Source organism: Cupressus sempervirens, chromosome 1 (genome assembly GCF_028749045.1).
Source record: "Cupressus sempervirens isolate cs-2001-9-10 chromosome 1, ASM2874904v1, whole genome shotgun sequence".
NCBI classification, from domain to species: Eukaryota; Viridiplantae; Streptophyta; class Pinopsida; order Cupressales; family Cupressaceae; genus Cupressus; species Cupressus sempervirens.
The window spans coordinates 242,146,755-242,167,766 of record NC_143118.1 but is presented as its reverse complement, the minus strand read 5'-3'; the positions used below and the strand labels follow the sequence as shown (position 1 = coordinate 242,167,766).

The following is a 21,012-nucleotide window of genomic DNA, read 5'->3' as shown; positions in this document are numbered from 1 at the left end:
TGCCAAGTTGCAAAGTTGTTGAAGTGTATCAAGGAGAAGACATTGAGAAGAAAGAACAGAGCACAAAGACTTTGCTTCGATAAGTGGCCATATAGGAGATTGTACTAGTATATCAAGCATGGAGACTTAAGGAGACTGAGCTTGAAAGGAGGACAAGCTATTAGAGCTGCAAAGACTGAAAACCAAGCAATGTTGTGAGCTGAACAAAGATCTAAAATCTACAAGTTAAGTTGTGAGTTGTATTAGGTCAAAAGCCCTTGTTGTTACTCTCTAACAATTGTATATGTTAGGGTAAAATCCTATGGACTTAAGTTGGTTTAGCAACCATTTGTAAATCCTTTAATAAGGTGGTATTCCTAGTGAATGTTTTAAAGTTCTCTAACCAGGCCCACTTCTAATAGGGTAGATAGATCCTTTAACCAGGTCACATTTAACAGTGTGTTGTAGCCTTTAACAGGGCAAGCCTTTCATAGGGCATCACTTCAGAAGAGTGAGAATTGAGTAGCATGTTATTGGTGGTTTTCTCCAAATTGGGTTTCCATGTAAATCATTGTGTTATGTGTCGATTCATCATGTATTATTCTTGCATGTTGATTTTACAGTAACTTGCTAAGTAGGAAAGTTTAAGCTTGGATGCCTAAATAGTTTAATGAGCTCACTTTACTCCGTGAAATTTTTTTATTAAGACATTTGAACCTTGAATAACTGATTCACCCCCCCTCTCAGTTATTCTCAAGCATTTCTAACACATATATGTATATATGTATACACACACACACACACATGTATATATATACGTATATGTATATATATATGTATATGTATACATATATTTATATACATACATACATATATTTATATACATACATACATACATATATATATATATATATATACACACACACACACACACATACATATATATGTATACATATACACACACATATATGTATATATATGTATGTATATATATATATATATACATATACATAGATATACATATATACATATACATGTATATATATGTATGTGTGTGTGTTTACACACACACACACACACACACACATATACACACACACACACACACACACACACATAGGGAGAGAGAGAGAGAGATGAATGTAGATAGGAAAAATGAAGAGAGAGAGGGGGAGAGAGGAGATTGTAAGATAAGAAGGAAGAGGGAGAAATAGAGATGTATAATTGGTAGAGAGATAAAAAGATGAGATATATATGAGAGAAGGAGAGATAGGTAGATTAATAATTGGATAGAGAGACATCAAACATAAATAAGTAGATATATACGAATAGATATGAAGATGGGGAGAGAATTGGGAGAAAAAAATAGGGGGAGATAGATGGAGGGAGGGAGAAAGAGATAGAGACTTATGGGAAAGAGAGAGATAAAGATATATGACCATCTTGATGGGGGAGATATATAAGGATGCAAAGATAACAAGATAGAGATAGAGAGAGAGGGAAACACGGGGGAAGAAACATGGAGATGTAAAGATTCAAAGGTATAGGAAGGGGTAATGGAGAGAGAGAGAGAGAGAGAGGTGTTTGTCTAGATATGGAGGGGGGGAAGGAAAGTATAGTTATAGATGAATATAAAGCTAGAGGATGAGAGAAAAATGATAGATAGATTGAGAGGTAAACATAGAAATAGATGTTAAAGAGTGCTTACCAGCATTGCAAATAATTCATTTCCATTGTTAATAACCATTTTGTTTTCTTTATATTCGGTGATGTAATTCCTTCCATTATGACAAGTAATAGTTGTATTTATAATATGGTATTCTTCAATAGAATATAAAATCTTCATATATATAATAAAAAGAGATAGGGCGAGATAGAGAGATGTAGCTAGAGCTACAAGGATAAAGAGATCTACAGAGAGGTAAATACTTATAAAGAGGTAGATAGAGTAATAGAAATAGTTAGAGAGAAAGAGAGAGAGAGAGAGAGAAAGGCATAGAGTTATTCACAAAGAGTAATGCTATTTTCTTCTCTCTATCCCTCTCATGTTTATATGTTTTTCCCTCATTGATTTTCAATATATCTTCGTACCTATTGCACACTAAAATTAAATTGCTAACATGATAACAATAACAATAATAATAATAATAACAATAACAACCATACACCTACTCAAAATGTCTCCTCCATTTAAACTACCATATATAGTGGTAACCAATCCATTACATGAAAATTTCCCCGTTACAAAACAAAAATATAGTAATTTACGTCGAGAGGGTTCGAGATAGGAGACCACTTACTCCCAGACCCATGATTGAATTAAGAAAATAGGAGGTATGTGTTGGCGGGAAGACAAAAAACAAGGGCAGCTATCATGGGTTAACGTATGACGCGAAATTAGATGAAATTATATTTATACATTATTGATAATTATTATTATTGAAAGAGTGGAATAATGCGAAGCATCAAATAAATAAATGTAGGCTTCTATTCTACCCAAAACCCTTACACGCTCGCATTCCTCCATCCACACACAACGCACAGTCAGGGTTTCCTGCTTTGTGCGTTTCTTTCGAGCGCAGCGTTTTACACACCTCTGCCTGCACGTCTCGTGTTCGAAGCACACCGACGCCGTCGCAGAACAAATAAAAACATGAGCAAACAAGGAGGCTCAGAGGATCAGCTCCCCCCTTACAACATGGCGGATCTCGGCGCGGCCTTGCCCACAGGTTCTGCAGGTTTGCCTTACCTGTGATATTCTTATGTATTTTGTTGAGATTTTAGAGAGTTTTGCAGGTCTATGAATACCTTTTGTTTTTCCATCTATTTCTTTCATGCGGCGCATGTTCTGGAAGTTTTTGTCGTAAAATAAATCTTTTTCGACTCTCAGGTCCTCGCTTATGGTTAGGTTTGCTTTTAACTGAATGTCATCGGCGGAATTTTTGCACTCCGCCGTTGATTGCTATCAATTTTTTTTTCGACATGCGGTATTTGCTTTCCTCCTATTCCTCTTCTCTTCTTCATTTTAGGGTTTTATTTAGTGATATTAAAAAATAAGCTTGCTTACTCTGATCTTTGTTAGGTTCTTTATTTCTAGTGCTAGCTTCTATTCAACTCTGGAAGATTACAAACTCTTTTGGTTTTACCTCTGTCTTTGTGTGATCGTTCTATAGAAGAGCTGTTATGTGTTAGAGGCAATCCGAATACGGTTTTCGTATAGTTAGGGCCAAGCCACCGGCTACTATGCTCTGTCAAGGTGACTCTTGGGAGATGGCCTAACATGGCAATAGGCGAGGGGAAGAGCTACAAAGGCGACCAAAATCTTAGAAGTGACATTCGAATGAGGAAAATAATGTTTTCACAACGTAAGCGAGGGAGAGTGAAGCGTAGAAGCTTCCCAACAATCATAGAAACTGTAGTTGAATAGAAAGATCTCTCTATGACATCTATGTTTTTGGTTGGCGATGCATCCCTGCAAATTATGTGATTTTGCGTCATCATGATTAAACTTTTGGTGACACTGATGCTTTTATGGGCTATTTATTTTGACCAATATTTGTTTCAAAAACTTTTTTGAGGTCGACAAGGAGTAAAATGATTGCCAAACTTGAAACAGATATTGCACCTCGCGTGATGGAACTGTTGTGACTCATTAGGTAGGAGTCGTTTCTAAGTGAGTTTTAGTACATTGGCTTTAAGATTTGGGTAGGTCACATCCCCATTGTTATGTGCCAGACCTTTTTTTATTTCATTTTTGGGACAATCGTAGCCTTCATTTAGGGTTTTGGCTGATTCTGTCATCAAACCGGTGGTTTCTACATTTGCCTTTCAATTTTTCATCGTTGATATTTATCTAGCATTTCAATTGTTTGACTTCCAGGGTTGTTCTCAGCAATATTGGAACTGCATTTATATATTTTTTCTCTATGACCCTGAAGTAAGCATTAGATTATCCCTTTATCCATTTTTTTCTCGAAGTTAACTTGTTGGAATTCTGCCAATTATTTTTTCTCATGATTGAAATTTGAAAGCAAACGTAACATGTTTCCTGTTTATGTTATTTGTGCGAACTTATTTAAGATTTTGTGAGATGCTATTTTTTTTTTTACTGCTGGAGAAAATGCATTTTTGAGATGGTAGCCAAAATAGTTGTTTGTTGGCAAAATATTGCTGGTTTATTATTAGTAGTTCCATTTAGGTGATTGGTGATATCCAGTGCGTTACATGGTATTTTGGACTATTTGAATTGTACTTGTAATAGTAAGAAGACAAGATAGTTTCATTGTCTTTGATTGGTAACAGATACTCGTTATGTATAGCTCTGGTGTGCATAAGTGAATTCAGTAATCTATTCTTTGTAAATGTCTTGGGAAATGCTGTGGCGAAAGGGACTGCAATATTTGAAGTCATTATGATTGTGGTTACTTTAGGTCTCATCAGTCATGAGCAGAGCGTTGGATTTCAATGAATTTTGAATTTTATTGATCAATTTAATAATTTGTCATCTGAATCAAATTCAGGGTAGCAATAAACTGTTAAGTTGTAGTTACAGTCAGACTGATATGATCACGAGTTTCATTATTGATGGTAAATCATCATTAGATAAATATTCTTTTATATACATATTCTATTACATATATTCTATTATATATATAATAATATGTATATAATATACATATGGTTATTTATATTATTAATATACTAACTAATGATGTTTAAACCTTGGAGACATGTTGAAGAGACATATCTCCTCTCATACTTATATGAGATCGAAATCTGCATTTGGAACATATCTATAACAATGGCAAATATAATTACATTTGCAGAACTGATCCATGTTATTTAACATGGTATCAGAGTCGAGTTGCAAATGTAAAATTCAGATTAAGAAGAGCAGAAACAATGATAACTTATTAATTGTATACATTCATCTCAACATCCTATTCAGTGAATGGAACATGATATAGAAGCATTCTATCTCATTTGGATAGGAGAAAGGAGATTGATAATATTTTTAAGATTACCAAACAAAGCGATGAAAAATAAATTAAAATTGAGGATAAAAGGAACTTGCAATCAGTATGAGCTTGCATGGTGACACCTTTGTACACAAAGATATCAGTGTGTTCTTATCTGCGTGAGTACCTCAATCATAGATGTCAAGTATTTGCTGCAAATCATTAATGGCAAACACAAGGATTATCAATAGCTCTATATATATGGTATCAAATTACTGTCTTTAGAAAAGATGAATGATTCACAATTAATGAGACTTACAATATTGACAAGCATACCCAATGGTGTGAAAGGTTCCCATACTAATGAATTTGAGGAGGAGCAATACGGGAATACAATGTTAGGCAGAAAGAAAGGAAAGCTACAACCATTGAAATAGTCCAACCAGCATCAAATATCTAATATAGTCAAGAAGCCAAATCAAATGAGACAAATCATAACTCGATATTATTTGCAGATTTAAATTTCAAAAACTTGTGGTTATCAGATAGAATGATTATTGTCACGTGTCATCGATAATTGAGACAGAGGAAGTCTAGTGATAATGTTTATTTATTTTTGGATAGACAACCAATAAATGATGATCTGGATGACTGCTAATCAACATAGCAGTCGTATGGAGGAGTCATGCTTCATCCATCCCAAAATCAAATGAATAGTTTCAAGGTATAGGAGAATGATCAAACTACCATAAAAGGGGGAGGCTACGAGAACATCATAGGGACTCTCCAACATTGAACATCAGAGTTGGATGCTTAATTTTGAATGTCGCTTCATACTCATTATAAGGAAATTGATGTTGGAAATTGCATGGTACAATACATATATTCCATATAGCATCATAATGATAACACATGAAATTAGAACACAAAGATTTTAGTCTCTCAAACTTGGCAGGAATTTGTAGTCCATATATATATATGTCGAAAGAGCTGCTCGAGTCACACCTTGGAAATAGTGATATCCACTTTGTCATATCTCAATAAAGTTGAGCACATTGCTAGAAAATAGGAAATCAAAATATTCCCAATATCTCTACAAGGAGACTCTCTTATTAGCATTAATTGAAGAGGAATTCAGTCAGCAACAGAGGGCCAGGATTGTGGATTGTATTTCTTATATGATCTATAGTGAATCAAAGATAATCCACTTCTTTAGCAAATATACTATTTGAACTTGAGAATCATACCAGATTTGTTATTTGATAATATAATAATTTTAAACTTGTCCTCAATAATATCAAAATAGAAGGACATTTATTCCAATCACCAACTTCAAACATTAGAGAACTAAGTAAATCTTACAAGGTGAGATTATCTTTCTAGTTGTGGTTGGCATTACATGATAAAGCATATACAATGAAAGGAAAATTGATAGTAACTCCACCATTTCTATGTTGTATCTATGAGCTTGGAGGTTGGAGCATTATATATGCCATTTGGATACATTATATCCATGCTGTTCATCTTTGGTTAATCCTCCACCTATATTTGGAGATTTATCATTTCACTAGAAGAAGCTCTAAATTGATTTATCGATTTGAGAACTTGGAGGTTCATTAATTTGAAGGACCCACTGAATATTTGGCGAGAGTAAGATTTAACTCATTTTTAGTGAGTCCAATTTTCATAAATTTAGTTCTCTCGTGATATTGGCTGGAGATATTCCTCATACAATGAATATTGACAAGAGTTTGATTAGAGGCAAGGCTAATCCATAAGAGAACTACCTTCTTGTTAGTTTCCCACCTGTACTCAAATACTTTGTGTGAAAGAAATGTGGAGTTCCCTGAAGAGAAAGTGTTAGTACTTTTATACAACAAAATATAATTTGGGAAAGGGCTAGTAAAGTTAAGTTCACTCCACCTATTATCTTTCAATCAGAGCATATCAAAGAAGAAAAAGAAGTTTACCATATTTGATGTGATGTAGAATTATTCAACGATATAAGAGTGGGAACTTCACATTGTAGGGGGAAATAGTAATGAATGTTTCATTCGCATTGTTTTACAAATGCTTATATAAAGGAAATTGAAAATTTTAGACTATTATATGTGGACGAGTTTGATAAAATGGAAGGACATGTTCGCTTCTACTGTTAAACCATATGAATATTTGGACCTTCAATAGACAAAAAGAACAAGTTGGGACTTAGAAAGGAGTTTTCAATTTTTTTAATACAAAATTGTTCAACAATATAAGAATGAGTGGAAGTTTTACATTGTGGGGGGCGAATAATTGAAATATCCCCGACAGGATATTCGCCTCTTAAACACCAAAATACTAAAACTTCAATGATTAGGCATTTTGTCAAACAGTTAGCAAACAGGCTCTGATAGCTCTTCCCTTGAGACCTCGGAAGACAATACTGGACTGTGGTATTTTTAAATATATTTGGCATTCACATGAGGAAGAAGAATGTAACAATTTGCCAACAATAGCAAGTTAAATGGAAATGATAATGCCGATAGTATTCTATAACAGGGCAGCTAATAACAATTCAATGGAAATGAATATCAGATCTGGTTAAAGCACGAATTTGGTCTGCTACGATTAGTTGATTTATTCATATTCTTTTTACAACCAATTGACAATAAAGAACCTAAGTCCAAACCTCTATTTTAAAGGCTGATGGTAGATTCCAAACTTGAGGCGGGTCCAGAGTGGATCGTATTTAACTCAGTCTTGGCCTTGTATGCAATATTAGATCTCTATTGCTTCCATTTTATCTTTCACGTATATTATGTAAAGCCTTTCCAACTTTCAGACCTGCTCACGATATTTCCACATCGCATTCATTGCAAGTATGTTTCGACCCTGTCCTACTCTGCGCCGCGAGTCTTGGACTTGTGAATGCTCTCCATCAAGACTCTCTTATTTTTGAACACATTACCCTTGACTTTCATGTACATATCATGGTACATATGCTTGTCAATTTTCTTTGACTCCCTGTACTTGCGAAGTAATCGACGCAGAACTCGCATACGCCTCATCCACAAAATCTTTGTGGGCAATCTTGCCTCTCGAGTACCCTTCCGTTTATCATAACCAGAATGACGCCCTTCCTCTTTGCTTCCAAAGCTCGAGCTCGGGCACGGGAGTGAATTTTCATAGGCCTCCCGATAACAAAGCCATCCTTGACAAGTTTGCGGATATTCTGCCCACTCGTTTTTTAATCTGCAGAATGGCGCTCGCCTAATATCCGGCCATGTCAAATCGCGCAGTCGTCTCCCTTCCTGATCGGGATCTTCATTAAATTGCTGCCGGAAATCAGAGGGTTTCCTTCAATATGTTCCCTCTCCCGCGATTTGCCCTTCAATTCTTCGATGTAATCCTAAGCGGCGTCTTGTATGGAATCCGTCAGCCTAAAACGATCCAACACCTGAGTTTCCTTTGTCCGTCATGCAGCTAACGATTGTGAATGGTCCTGCCTTGCCCTCTCTGATGCTCCGTTCTCTTGGGACCAGATCGATTCAACGCACTGCTTATCTTGTTGATGTTTGAGCCGTCTGGGTTTAGGTAAGACCCGGTAACAATTTTGCATGTAATTCGACTAGGTATAGGAAGTTTCTGATTACAAATGTGCTTTGCGTTTCCCTTCGAACTCCTCCAATTCTGCAATAGTTAATTCCTGCTAACTAAACCTCCAATGATCAATGAATCGCAAGATTTGGCCTTAGGCCACAGATTTGTCCCTGATGAAATGACTGAATGTCACCTCCAATCTGCAATAATTCAGATGATATTTCACACCCTCAAAATTGCGCACCAATTGAGAGTTATCGTTCTCAATGGCCAACTGTGACAATTGCCGAAACCCTAGGTTTCCACAACGCACCCGTGATTGAATCACAATCTGAAAATACAAAGAGAAATAATCAACAGCTTGATTCGAATGGAGCCTCGGGGTGCCTATTTATTTTTTTTCTCCATCCTCTCCAGAGACTTCTAGAATCTTTTTGATCTTATCCCTCAAGTGACTTTATTAAATACTCCAAGTCACTTTATTAAATACTAAAGTCACTTTATTAAATACAAGGTCATCTTTTAATATTTATTTATTTAATTAAAATAACTAATTAGTCGTCCTTGGACAACCATTAATTAAATTAATTAAATCGAACTGTCACCAAAAATTGGGGACATGACAATAATAGTCAATATTCCATTCCCACTTGAACCTTATTTAGAGGGGAGATGTTCCATTCTCAAATAATCTAAAAAAAGACAATTTCTACATCTTCATATGTGCAGATAAGTATTTTTTATGTTTTACATTTATCCACTCTTTGTAGTCTCTCTCTTATTTGTAATTCTATACATACTATAAGGGTTATTTGATCTTTTCCTTTATGTTTGAGGATGTTTTTATAGGAGAAGAATGTTGGTACTTTACACATGCTACCAAATATTGTGCAGACTCAATCTAATGATAGTAGCTCCAAAGACCCTGATGATCAAGATGGATGAAGTGAGGCTCTTGAAGCAAACATCTTTGATGTTTGAAATTATGAGATCTTTCTACATTAAGAGGGAGTATGACACTTTTTCTAAGGCAACGCAAGAGTTTAGAAGATTGATACTCAGAGGGAGTCTAGAAATACATGTGGGTGATTGCATGATATTAATGGGCCTACTATGTATATCACGAGGAAGTGATAACTTATAACTAGAAAATCGGAAAATTGATATCAGATTGAGAGTGAGTTCGACATGCATCCTTGGGTGAAGAGAGTTTCTGAGGAAGTAACTAGAGGACCTGACTTCCTAGGATTGGTGTTCAGAGGGAAATTTTTTTAGATGCAATCCTTTTTGGATGATATCTTCTGTATGAGGAAAACTTCTAAGAGAAATTCTTTGTAATGCGCGATCATTTATGAGAGAGAAATCTGAGGTGAAAACCCTCGTTCCACCCTTTAGCAACAGTTATGGCGGGTCCACCCTCTAACTTGGTTCATGGTGGATATCATGTGAGTTACTACATGATGCTGTTGTGATTATGTCATGAAAGTTGACAATTTTTCATTGATGTATATATTTAGAGGGGAGCTATTGAAAGGTGATGATCTTATCAATAGCTGGACCTGTTATCATAACAAACTACATTAAGTTGTCTTGGAGTGTTGGAAGTTATGATAATGAACATAAGGTAACTATTGAAAGGTGACAATCTTATCAATAGTAGACTTATCTCCTAACACCAAAATGTGTTGGAGTGAGTGTTATCATGGTTCTTCGGGCCGGATTTTGCCGAACACCATGAAATGAAATTGTCATTGTTCTTCGGGCCGGATCTTGCCGAACAACATAACATAAATTTATCATAGACCACACATAAGGTGGTGTTTAAACTTATATTAAAGTTATAGAATTTGCTTCAATTCCCTCTTTGGTAAAGAAGTGTTGAGAAATTTAGCCTCATTGTGAATTGAAGCCAATTCCATAAGTAATATATGTTATTATATATATTTGTGTGTTGACGGATTTATGTTGACATCTTCAAATATACCATTCTAGGAATATCATATTGAGATGATATCTCTTCATATACTCAAGAACATAAATTTTGTATATTAATCCTTCTTAACTAAGAGGGAGTGTTAAGTTTGTAGTTACAGTCAGATTGATACGATCACGAGTTTCATTATTGATGTTAAATCATCATTAGATAAATATTCTTTTATATACATATATTATTATATATTATATATTATATTATATATATAATAATAATAATGTATATATTATGCATATGGTTGGTTAGAGGATTTTGACACAGTAGCATCTTACACTTGTTTTACATGATCTACAACCATAAAAAAGTAAGCCTTTTAGAGAATATTGCGGTGACATTGACCATTGATCTACTTTTGCAATCAATCCTTAGAAACAAATTAACATGTTGTACGCTCATTTTGGGCCATCTATCTTTGGTTGTTTAAACGACGTCCATAAAGCTTTCTCCTAGGATGATAAGGTAGATGCACATCTACATTCCAGTGGACTTCTTTGATGGGAAATAAATGGGGTAATCATTTCTGTGGGGTAATCAGCCAATAATGTGAAGCCAATAAGAGGTTTCTACAACCCTTTTTTTGGATAAACAAATCTTCCCTATGCAGAACCCAAAATTTAAAAAGTATTTAATTTTTTTTTTAATGAAAGAAATTCTATAGAACTTGAAATAAATTACAAGATTCATGCTCCTTCGATAAATTAATTCTTCTTGTGCAGAACCCAGCAACACAGACTTAGCAGGAATTTATTTTCTGTGTCAGTCTGCCTGCTTGTTTCTATTCTGTTTGTATTTTAATGGGAAATGACACAACTTTTCTCTGAATCATCTGTGATAAATTTTGAGATTAATCTGCTTTTACTCAATAATCTTCACCTGTTTTGTTGTTTCAGCTTTAAGTGCTGAGGATCGCGCTGGACTGGTTAATGCTTTGAAGGTATATCCCAACTCTACTGCCTTCCAAAATATATCAATCACTAAACTGAAGAGGTGCAATTCGCTGTTATGCAATTCAATCTCTGAATTATATTTTGGCTTGGCTGCAGGATAAGCTGCAGCACCTTGCTGGGCAGCAATCAGATATTTTTGATTCTCTTTCCCCTGTGGTGAAGAAGAGAGTGTTGTCTCTAAAAGAACTCCAGGTGTGTTTCAGTATTGAGAAGATTAGAGCATCATGGTGCCTTCAAATTTTCATTTTTTTGTTTTATGTGATTTCTTGTAAGAAGTTAATTGTCTGCCTTGTCCAAATACAAGGTGTTGACAAAACTATGATTGGAAAACAATAATTGAGTTGCAGAACAATATTCTTGTCACTTTGGAGATATTTCTGCATGTTTGAAAAACAATATATAAATCTATTAGTATTCCAAGTTTTGCCTTAGGCAAAGCAATCTTTCAGTACACATTTGAGTGCCCTCCCTTACTTGAACCCCATGGTTAATATCAGACAGACTGCCTCCTGTAGATTAAATCTACAGTGGAAGTTGTGGATGGTGGATTTTGTGGTAGATGATGAGGCAAGATGTTTATTGTCCATCTCAAATTGAAGTACTGCAAATTGAAGCGAAATACTGGTTAAGTCTAGTAGCCCTAATACATGTTAAATATGTCAAATGGTGTATTAAAATCATACTTCAGTTCTTAGTATTTTCATTTTTTGGCCTTTCAAACCAGCATTATCCTTGCACTGAGTTTTCATGCCTATGCAAAAGTACTAAATTCAGGTCCTTGTTGATTACAATTTAGTTTTTGCCTTGCTTGATGAAAAGGTAAGAGTTCCTTGTGCATGAATTGACTAGTTTGTACTGTAAATTTGTTTCTAATACCATACCAGTGTTGCCCTGAAATGAACACTCCCATGATCATATCCATAACTATTATAAATCCATTGAATAGACTTTAATGGCAGCTATATATTGTCAAAATTGAGATGGAGCAAAAGCTTAAAGAGACTCTATCAGGGAAATGCATGTGTTGAGAACAATTTTACGGTCCATAACTGTTTCAAAGTGACTTTCAGATTTTATAGTTTTCATAAAAGTCAATTGTACTATCTATCCCTTCAATTATGCCTTTTCTCTGTTTTTTGTGCAGTGCATTTTGTTATAAGGCTTTTTATCCACTCATTTGAAATAAAGTTTTATTAAAAAAAGAGTTCTGTGAGAATCTGAAGCCCATATTTGATTTGAAAATAAATACAAAAATCTAAATATTGGATTGTGATTAAGCAGTCCTTTCAAACCAATTCTGTTCCTGGATTTTAATTTTTTCACTATTAACAATTAAAAACATTCCCAGACAAACCTAATTTGCATCAAATTATTTGGCAGCTGCTTACTGCGATATTAGTAGGAAAAGATCCTTGTTAAGTACTGAAAAGTAAAACCTATCAGGCCTAGATTTATATAAAATGAAGTCCTTTCAAACCAATTCTGTTTCTCGATTTTAATTGTTTGACTATTACCAATTAAAAACATTTACAGACAAACCTAATTTTAATCAAATTATTTGGCAGCTGCTTACTGCAATATTAGTAGGAAAAGATCCTTGTTAAGTAGTGAAAAGTAAAACCTCAGGCCTAGATTTATAAAAAATGAATCTCTCGCACAATAAACCCATCAGAGTTTCCAAAGAGCAGTTATCTTATTAAATAAGTGCATGCCTTGTTGAAGGCACATATTTGCTGGTTTCTAGATTGGAGCAGCCTGCAGTTAATTTGTTGAACATATATAAATATTGCAGCTTTTCGTTTCTGAACTAGGTTATACACTAGTGATATGCAGCCCAATCTTGCTACATCCTATTTACAAGAAGAGTTTGAAAGTTTGTCCCAAATTTTGTTTGACAGTTTTGCTTTGAAATGTTTTATGATTCAGAGCAAACATGATGAACTTGAAGCTAAATTCTTTGAGGAGAGAGCTGCTTTGGAAGCTAAATATCAGAAGTTGTATGAACCACTATATTCTAAGGTATATTTTTTTTCTGTTAGTTTTGGCATAATATCAGTCTTTTATATAGTTGGTCACGATTTTGTAATTCCTTGGATGACATTCTGAGCATGTTGTTTGTTACCATCATTTAATTACTTTTCAGAGATATGAAATTGTTAATGGCGTAGTGGATGTTGAAACTAAGGATGAGTCCCAAAATGAAAATACAACAGAAGAAAATAAGGAAGAAGGTAAGGAGAACTCAGTCAATTTGTAGATTTGCGGTTTCATGGAAGAAGTATGGGTTATATTTTGTAGATTATTTTAAGGGAAATTTTGTGCAGCTTGACTAATATAGTTTGGTTTAGATTATTCTTGTATTTGACTTTCTAATTGTTTTTTCTCCAGAGAAAGGAGTTCCCGAGTTTTGGCTGACAGCCATGAAGACAAATGAGGTTCTTGCAGTGCAGGTGAGATTTTTGTTTTCCTTTTGCAACCTATTTAAATAATGCATTTTCTATCTGCTCATGATTCGATCAGGTTTAAGGTTGTGAATTACCCATAGTATGGTGGCATGTTATTGCAATTGTAAAAAAATATGATTTATTTATTGTTGTTTTTGTGGCTTGTTTGTTGTTATTCAGATAACTGACCGAGATGAAGGTGCTCTGAAGAATCTAAGAGATATTAAGTGGTATAGAATAGAGGATCCAAAAGGGTTCAAGCTTGATTTTTACTTCGATACAAACCCTTACTTCAAGAATTCAGTGGTAAGAAAAATAACTGGTGAAGCACATGCTTTAATTTTGCTTAGATTGTGCAACGATGAATGTTTGGTAGGTTTCGATTTATTTATTCAGAAATTGCATTTTGTAGTTGACAAAGACCTACCACATGATTGATGATGATGAGCCTATTTTGGAGCGTGCAATAGGGTAAGAATTATAAGATTATCCATCTATTTAAGACTAGCATTTTTTTATTTGGCATTGTAACCTAAAATTCTCAACTGGAATATGCTCATTTTGTAATGTTGAAGGACGGAGATTGAGTGGTACCCAGGAAAATGCTTGACAAAAAAACTTATGAAGAAGAAGCCAAAGAAAGGAGCAAAGAATGTAAAGCCTGTGACAAAAACTGAACAATGTGAAAGCTTTTTCAACTTCTTTGATCCACCACAAGTTCCAGAGGATGATGAAAACATTGATGAAGAGACAGTAAGTCTTTTGTGGTATTGCACTTTGATCTTGATAAGTGTACCTAGATCACTGTTTAGTAAAGGGACAAATGAGAAACGCCTTTTTCAACATCAGGTCAGTTGAATGCTTTTTACCCTTCGGTTTTTGTGCAGGCTGAGCAGCTTCAGGATCTGATGGAGCAGGACTATGATGTTGGGTTAGACTTCTATCTGATTTTTATTCCTTCGTCACTTTCCCCTTAGCAAAACTATGCATTTAACTTCTGTAATATTCTTCTTTGCAGCTCAACCATCAGGGACAAAATAATTCCTCATGCAGTGTCTTGGTTTACTGGAGAGGCTTGCCAACTGGATGAATTTGATGATGGTGATGATGGGGATGAGGATGATGATGACGAGGATGAGGAAGATGATGATGAAGATGAGGAAGAAGATGATGACGAGGATGAGGAAGAGGATGATGAAGTGGATGATAAGCGAAGAAAGGTACGTAGCCAGTAATGTTTCTCATTAAATATTTATCTTATGCATCTTCAGGTATGTAGTTTCATAGGTTTGTTTTCATATTCATGATGAGTTTCTCATACATCTTTCTTTCCTGGAATTTTGCAGTCCCGCCCATCTGCACCCAAGGTAAAGACTATTTTGGTTAGTTTTTTCTTTTTTCTTTTTATTGCTTATCAAGTTGCTTCTTAAATATGATTAGTGCTGATGTTTGGTTAGTTTCATCTTTTCAGAAAGGGGGTATTGTACAAAGAGGTGGTCCTCCTGGAGAGCAGCCTCCAGAGTGCAAACAACAATAGAGCAGTTATGATATGTTTCCATGTGTTAGGCTGCTATCTATGTCTTGGTCCCGATTTGAGTCTGGTATTGAAAGGTTGATTTGGAATGTTCATGCTACTCGGGGAATTTGTCAAAATTGGAAATTAGAGCATGCAATTTTAGTTAATTTGTTAGGCTTGATGTTTTCAAGCTTATGCTTTGTAATTCAATTTGTTATGATTTGGTTAAGCCATGTTGTAGACATTACAGTTTTGTTACTAGGAAATTTGGACATTCATTAAAATTTCAAGTGTATTTATTTTTAAGGGCATGGGCTAGTCTAATGTTGGACTTTCACTTCAAAATTTTGCCCTGTGATATATAATAGATTGATACATACGTTACCTGTTTTTTTGTGGAATCTTTGAGTTTTTTTTTGATGGGCGTGGTAAAGAATGCATTAGGTGTCACCGATTTTGGAGGGCAGATTGTGCCAAGTTCTGGGGACCACCTTTGAAATTTGCATCACTCCAAATGCCCCAGTTTTGTTTCTGGTGGGAGGATTAGATGATTAGTTTTATTTTTACCTTTCTAACAAATATAGGAGACATTTAAATTTTAATAATTGTACAAGAAAACTTTCTTACCTTCATAACTCTCATTACTTGGAAGTTTGCTCGTGGGGTTGACCCTGCATTTTAAACTTACTTTAAAGTTAATGCTGTTATAATTAGACCTTGACTTATTACAGTAACAATGGGCATGGATTAGCTGAGGTTGCTAAAGCAAATGAAGAAATTTTAATGTCCATGACACCGATGGGCGTGGATTGTGAGTTTGCCGAAATGAATTAATGAAAGGATTTTAATGATGCCTATGAGACCAACAGTTTTAAGGGACCCAAGAAACGGATTTTTAATCTTGGCAGTTGCAACTGGATCAGTCCTTGATGACTTTCCAGTTAAAAGGGGTCCAAATCGCCTATTCCTTGATCATATAAAGGTTTATCGTCCAATTCGCCTATTTTTAGAACATATAAAGGTTTATCGTCATGAAAATTATGTTTTGCAGCATAAATGTCAAGAGAGTATTTTAGGAGGCTTCTCTAAAATAATCATTAGACTTGTCTCTAACTTTGATCTAGTGTTGACTGCTAGTATTTAATTATTAATTCAGTAATACATCGGCGATGATTGTTTTGAAGTCTGGCACGTACATAGCGTATTCGGATATAAAGGATGGATGTAAAAAGGTAACGAGTGCTGGGAAGAGAAACGTCAAGTGATTTGGCTGTCAATGATTTTGGAATTTGACTGAAAAGTCTAAGACAGCACCATGAGATTCATGATCAAAGGCCGATCGAGAATTAACATTTTTTATTATATGCACTATATGAAATTTTAAATAATCTAGAATGACATAACTGTAGCACATTGTGCGGGTTCATAACATCAATTTCCATCCAAACCAAGTCGTAAAGTTACAATGATATTTTGAAACACCTTAAATTACGAGGCTGAAGGCTGCAACAAGAGTCTGAAAGAAACATTGGGTATATGTATATATGAATCACCTTTAAAGTAGGCAATCCCGAAAGAAACATTGTTGGGGTTTTCAAAACTAGAAACACCTTACAACTATGGTGCTTGATAATACCACCATTGGGGAGATAAAAATTATCATTTTGTATTCACACACCATAACGACCAATTAAGCTAATAATTGAATGTCTTACGAATGGGTGCCAAGTGCCCTCTTCAGTCTCATGAGAGACGGGTATGTGTAAACCACCAACGAAAAATTGTTGATTAATGAATTTAACTCATAAGTACATTTACAATTTAACTCTGAATTTATTCTCATGAGAGATGGATTCATGTTGAATCACTACTCATGAAACATGGGTCATCGAGTTTGACTCAAAATCACACAGTTAAATCTTGATATTCACATCACAATTTGACTAGTTGTGGAAATCATCTCCTACTTATCAATTGATGAGCTTAAGGGGCTTTTTAATGAATGGTTCATAAGGCACAACACTTGGTGAAGGTTTTGCAAATGGGGTTGCAAGCTTTGGGTTTAACTGTGGAGGAAACTCCGTAGTTAAGCGCGCTCAGGCTGGAGTAGTACTGGGATGGGTGACCTCCCGGGAAGTCCCGTGCTTCACCCCTGTGAGCATCACCTAGATCCAATGAGTGCTAAGTGTTCCATTTATTCTCATGAGAGATGGATTCATGTTGAATCACTACTCATGAAACATGGGTCATCGAGTTTGACTCAAAATCACACAGTTAAATCCTGATATTCACATCACAATTTGACTAGCTGTGGAAATCATCTCCTACTTATCAATTGATGAGCTTAAGGGGCTTTCTAATGAATGGTTCATAAGGCACAACACTTGGTGAAGGTTTTGCAAATGGGGTTGCAAGCTTTGGGTTTAACTGTGGAGGAAACTCCGTAGTTAAGCGCGCTCAGGCTGGAGTAGTACTGGGATGGGTGACCTCTCGGGAAGTCCCGGTGCTTCACCCCTGTGAGCATCACCTAGATCCAATGAGTGCTAAGTGTTCCATTTATTCTCATGAGAGATGGATTCATGTTGAATCACTACTCATGAAACATGGGTCATCGAGTTTGACTCAAAATCACACAGTTAAATCCTGATATTCACATCACAATTTGACTAGCTGTGGAAATCATCTCCTACTTATCAATTGATGAGCTTAAGGGGCTTTCTAATGAATGGTTCATAAGGCACAACACTTGGTGAAGGTTTTGCAAATGGGGTTGCAAGCTTTGGGCTTAACTGTGGAGGAAACTCCGTAGTTAAGCGCGCTCAGGCTGGAGTAGTACTGGGATGGGTGACCTCCCGGGAAGTCCCGGTGCTTCACCCCTGTGAGCATCACCTAGATCCAATGAGTGCTAAGTGTTCCATTTATTCTCATGAGAGATGGATTCATGTTGAATCACTACTCATGAAACATGGGTCATCGAGTTTGACTCAAAATCACACAATTAAATCCTGATATTCACATCACAATTTGACTAGCTGTGGAAATCATCTCCTACTTATCAATTGATGAGCTTAAGGGGCTTTCTAATGAATGGTTCATAAGGCACAACACTTGGTGAAGGTTTTGCAAATGGGGTTGCAAGCTTTGGGTTTAACTGTGGAGGAAACTCCGTAGTTAAGCGCGCTCAGGCTGGAGTAGTACTGGGATGGGTGACCTCCCGGGAAGTCTCGGTGCTTCACCCCTGTGAGCATCACCTAGATCCAATGAGTGCTAAGTGTTCCATTTATTCTCATGAGAGATGGATTCATGTTGAATCACTACTCATGAAACATGGGTCATCGAGTTTGACTCAAAATCACACAGTTAAATCTTGATATTCACATCACAATTTGACTAGCTGTGGAAATCATCTCCTACTTATCAATTTTGGGAATGTTCAAATTACCATCATTTATAATTTTTTACCCTCCGCTGCAGGCTTGGATCAATTGTAATGTGATAGCCCAAGACCAAAGCAGGAACAAGTATTAGTGATCAAAATTGCAAAGCAGGAACAAGTATTAGTGATAAAAATGGTAAACGAAGATTATTGGGGCAAGAACTATCAACTATAAAGCCAATAGTAATCGACCAAATATTTGCACAATCGTGTGTATATCACAAACACAAATAAAATCAAATTTTTGATGGAAAATATGCAAGAGTTTGGTCGGAAAATTGAAAATCCTTCTCGTTAATACTCTTGTTTTGATATTTATTAATTGTTATCTTCACTTTTAACTATTGTTTTTATTTTTTAATATATTAGATGTGATCTCCACATTAGCTTATGTTGTGCTCTAAGTTAACTTTTGATTTTTAAAATTGATTTAGATTTTAATTTTTAAATTATTTAAATTAATTTTTTTTATATTAGTTTATTTTTTCTTTAAATATTTTTTTTTGAGTTTCTATAATTTATTTAATCAAAAGAATATTTATTAGACATTTATTAGACAATTTTTTTTTTGTATTTCTTTTATTAATTTTTCATAATAGAGTTTTTGATAGGTTCCTTTAAATGATTGTTTTTTTCATAGTTGATGAATTTAATTTAAATAAATAATATTTATTAATTTATTTAAAAGATTTTAGTAAATATTATGTTATTTAAATAAAAATTATTAATAATCTAATTTGTTCACATAAGATTATAATTTAAATATCTATTTTTAATTTTTGTTTTTCTTTTTTATATATAAAAAATAATTACTTGTGATCTTCATTAGATTATGTTGTAATCTTTATTTATTAAATTTTTGATTTTTTAAATTGATTTATGTTTTAGTTTTTAAATTACTTTAAATTATTTTTTTTATATTAGTTTATTTTTTTTTAAATATTGTTTTTTTAGTTTCTATAATTTTTTAATTCAAATAGAATATTTGTTAGATATGTCATTATTATTATTTTTTTTGGTATTTCTTTTATTAATTTTTTGTAATAAATTTTTTGATGGTTTTTTTTCGTAAATGATTATTTTTTTCATATTTGATAAATTAAATCTAATTGTAAAATATTGAAATTATTGAACACATTTTTTAAGTAACATTCAAATTTAGTATTGTAAATTTTATATCTATGTTTTAATCTTCAACTTTTTTATTTTTGCATTTTCATTAAAAAAAACTTAAATTACATTATTTAATATTCATTTTACATTTTTCTCTTAAATCTCATCTCTTATCGACACACTTGTTACATGTAGAAAAGCATGCGACTGCTAGTTATCTTTAAAAGATGGATGTAAAAAGGTAATGAGTGCCAGGAAGAGAAACGTCAAGTGATTTAATTGTCGATGATTTTGGAATTTGACTATAAAGTCTAAGACAACAACACTATGAGATTTATGATCAAAGGTTGATCCAGAATAACATTTTTTATATTATACGCACAATGAAATTTTAAATAATCTAGAATGACACAACTGTAGCAAATTGTGCGGGTTCATAATATCAATTTTCGTCCAAACCAAGTTGTAAAGTTACAATGATATTTTGAAACACCTTAAATTACGAGGCTGAAGGCTGCAACAAGAGCTTGAAAGAAACATTGGGTATATGTATATTTGAATCACCTTTAAAGTAGGCAATCTCGAAAGAAACATTGTTGGGGTTTTCAAAACTTGAAACACCTTACAACTATGGTGCTTGATAATACCAATATTGGGGTAGATAAAAAGTATCATTTTGTATTCATACACCATAACGACCAATTAAGCTAATAATTGAATGTCTTATGAATGAGTGCCAAGTGTCCTCTTCATTGTCATGACAGATGGGTATGTGTAAACCACCAATGAAAAATATGGATTAATGAATTTAACTTAGAAGTACACTGACAATCTTGGGAATGTTTAAATTACTATCATTTATAATTTTTACCCTCTGATGCAGGCTTGGATCAGTTGTAACGTGATAGCCCAAGACAAAAGCAGGAACAAGTATCAGTGATCAAAACTGCAAAGCAAGAACAAGTATCAGTGATCAAAACAATAAACCAAGATTATTGGGGCAAGAACTATCAACTATAAAGCCAATAGTAATTGACCAAATAC

At 34.4% G+C, this 21,012-nt stretch overlaps 1 protein-coding gene across 2 annotated transcripts; it reads left to right on the top strand.

Moving 5' to 3' along the window:
* Window positions 1-2,486: 2,486 nt before the first annotated feature.
* Window positions 2,487-15,820, top strand: LOC149577066 (nucleosome assembly protein 1;2-like). 2 transcript variants are annotated; one of them, XM_089821914.1, is made up of 13 exons: window positions 2,487-2,708; window positions 11,403-11,446; window positions 11,556-11,651; window positions 13,386-13,478; window positions 13,603-13,690; window positions 13,848-13,909; window positions 14,084-14,209; window positions 14,316-14,374; window positions 14,479-14,656; window positions 14,791-14,834; window positions 14,922-15,123; window positions 15,250-15,270; window positions 15,375-15,820. In XM_089821914.1, exons 1-13 carry the CDS (start codon window positions 2,633-2,635, stop codon window positions 15,438-15,440), a joined length of 1,155 nt encoding a protein of 384 aa, XP_089678040.1. In that variant the 5' UTR covers window positions 2,487-2,632; the 3' UTR covers window positions 15,441-15,820. The 2 variants fall into 2 exon arrangements, with proteins under 2 accessions (XP_089678040.1, XP_089678032.1); XM_089821906.1 differs by having other exon boundaries at window positions 2,487-2,717.
* Window positions 15,821-21,012: the final 5,192 nt, after the last annotated feature.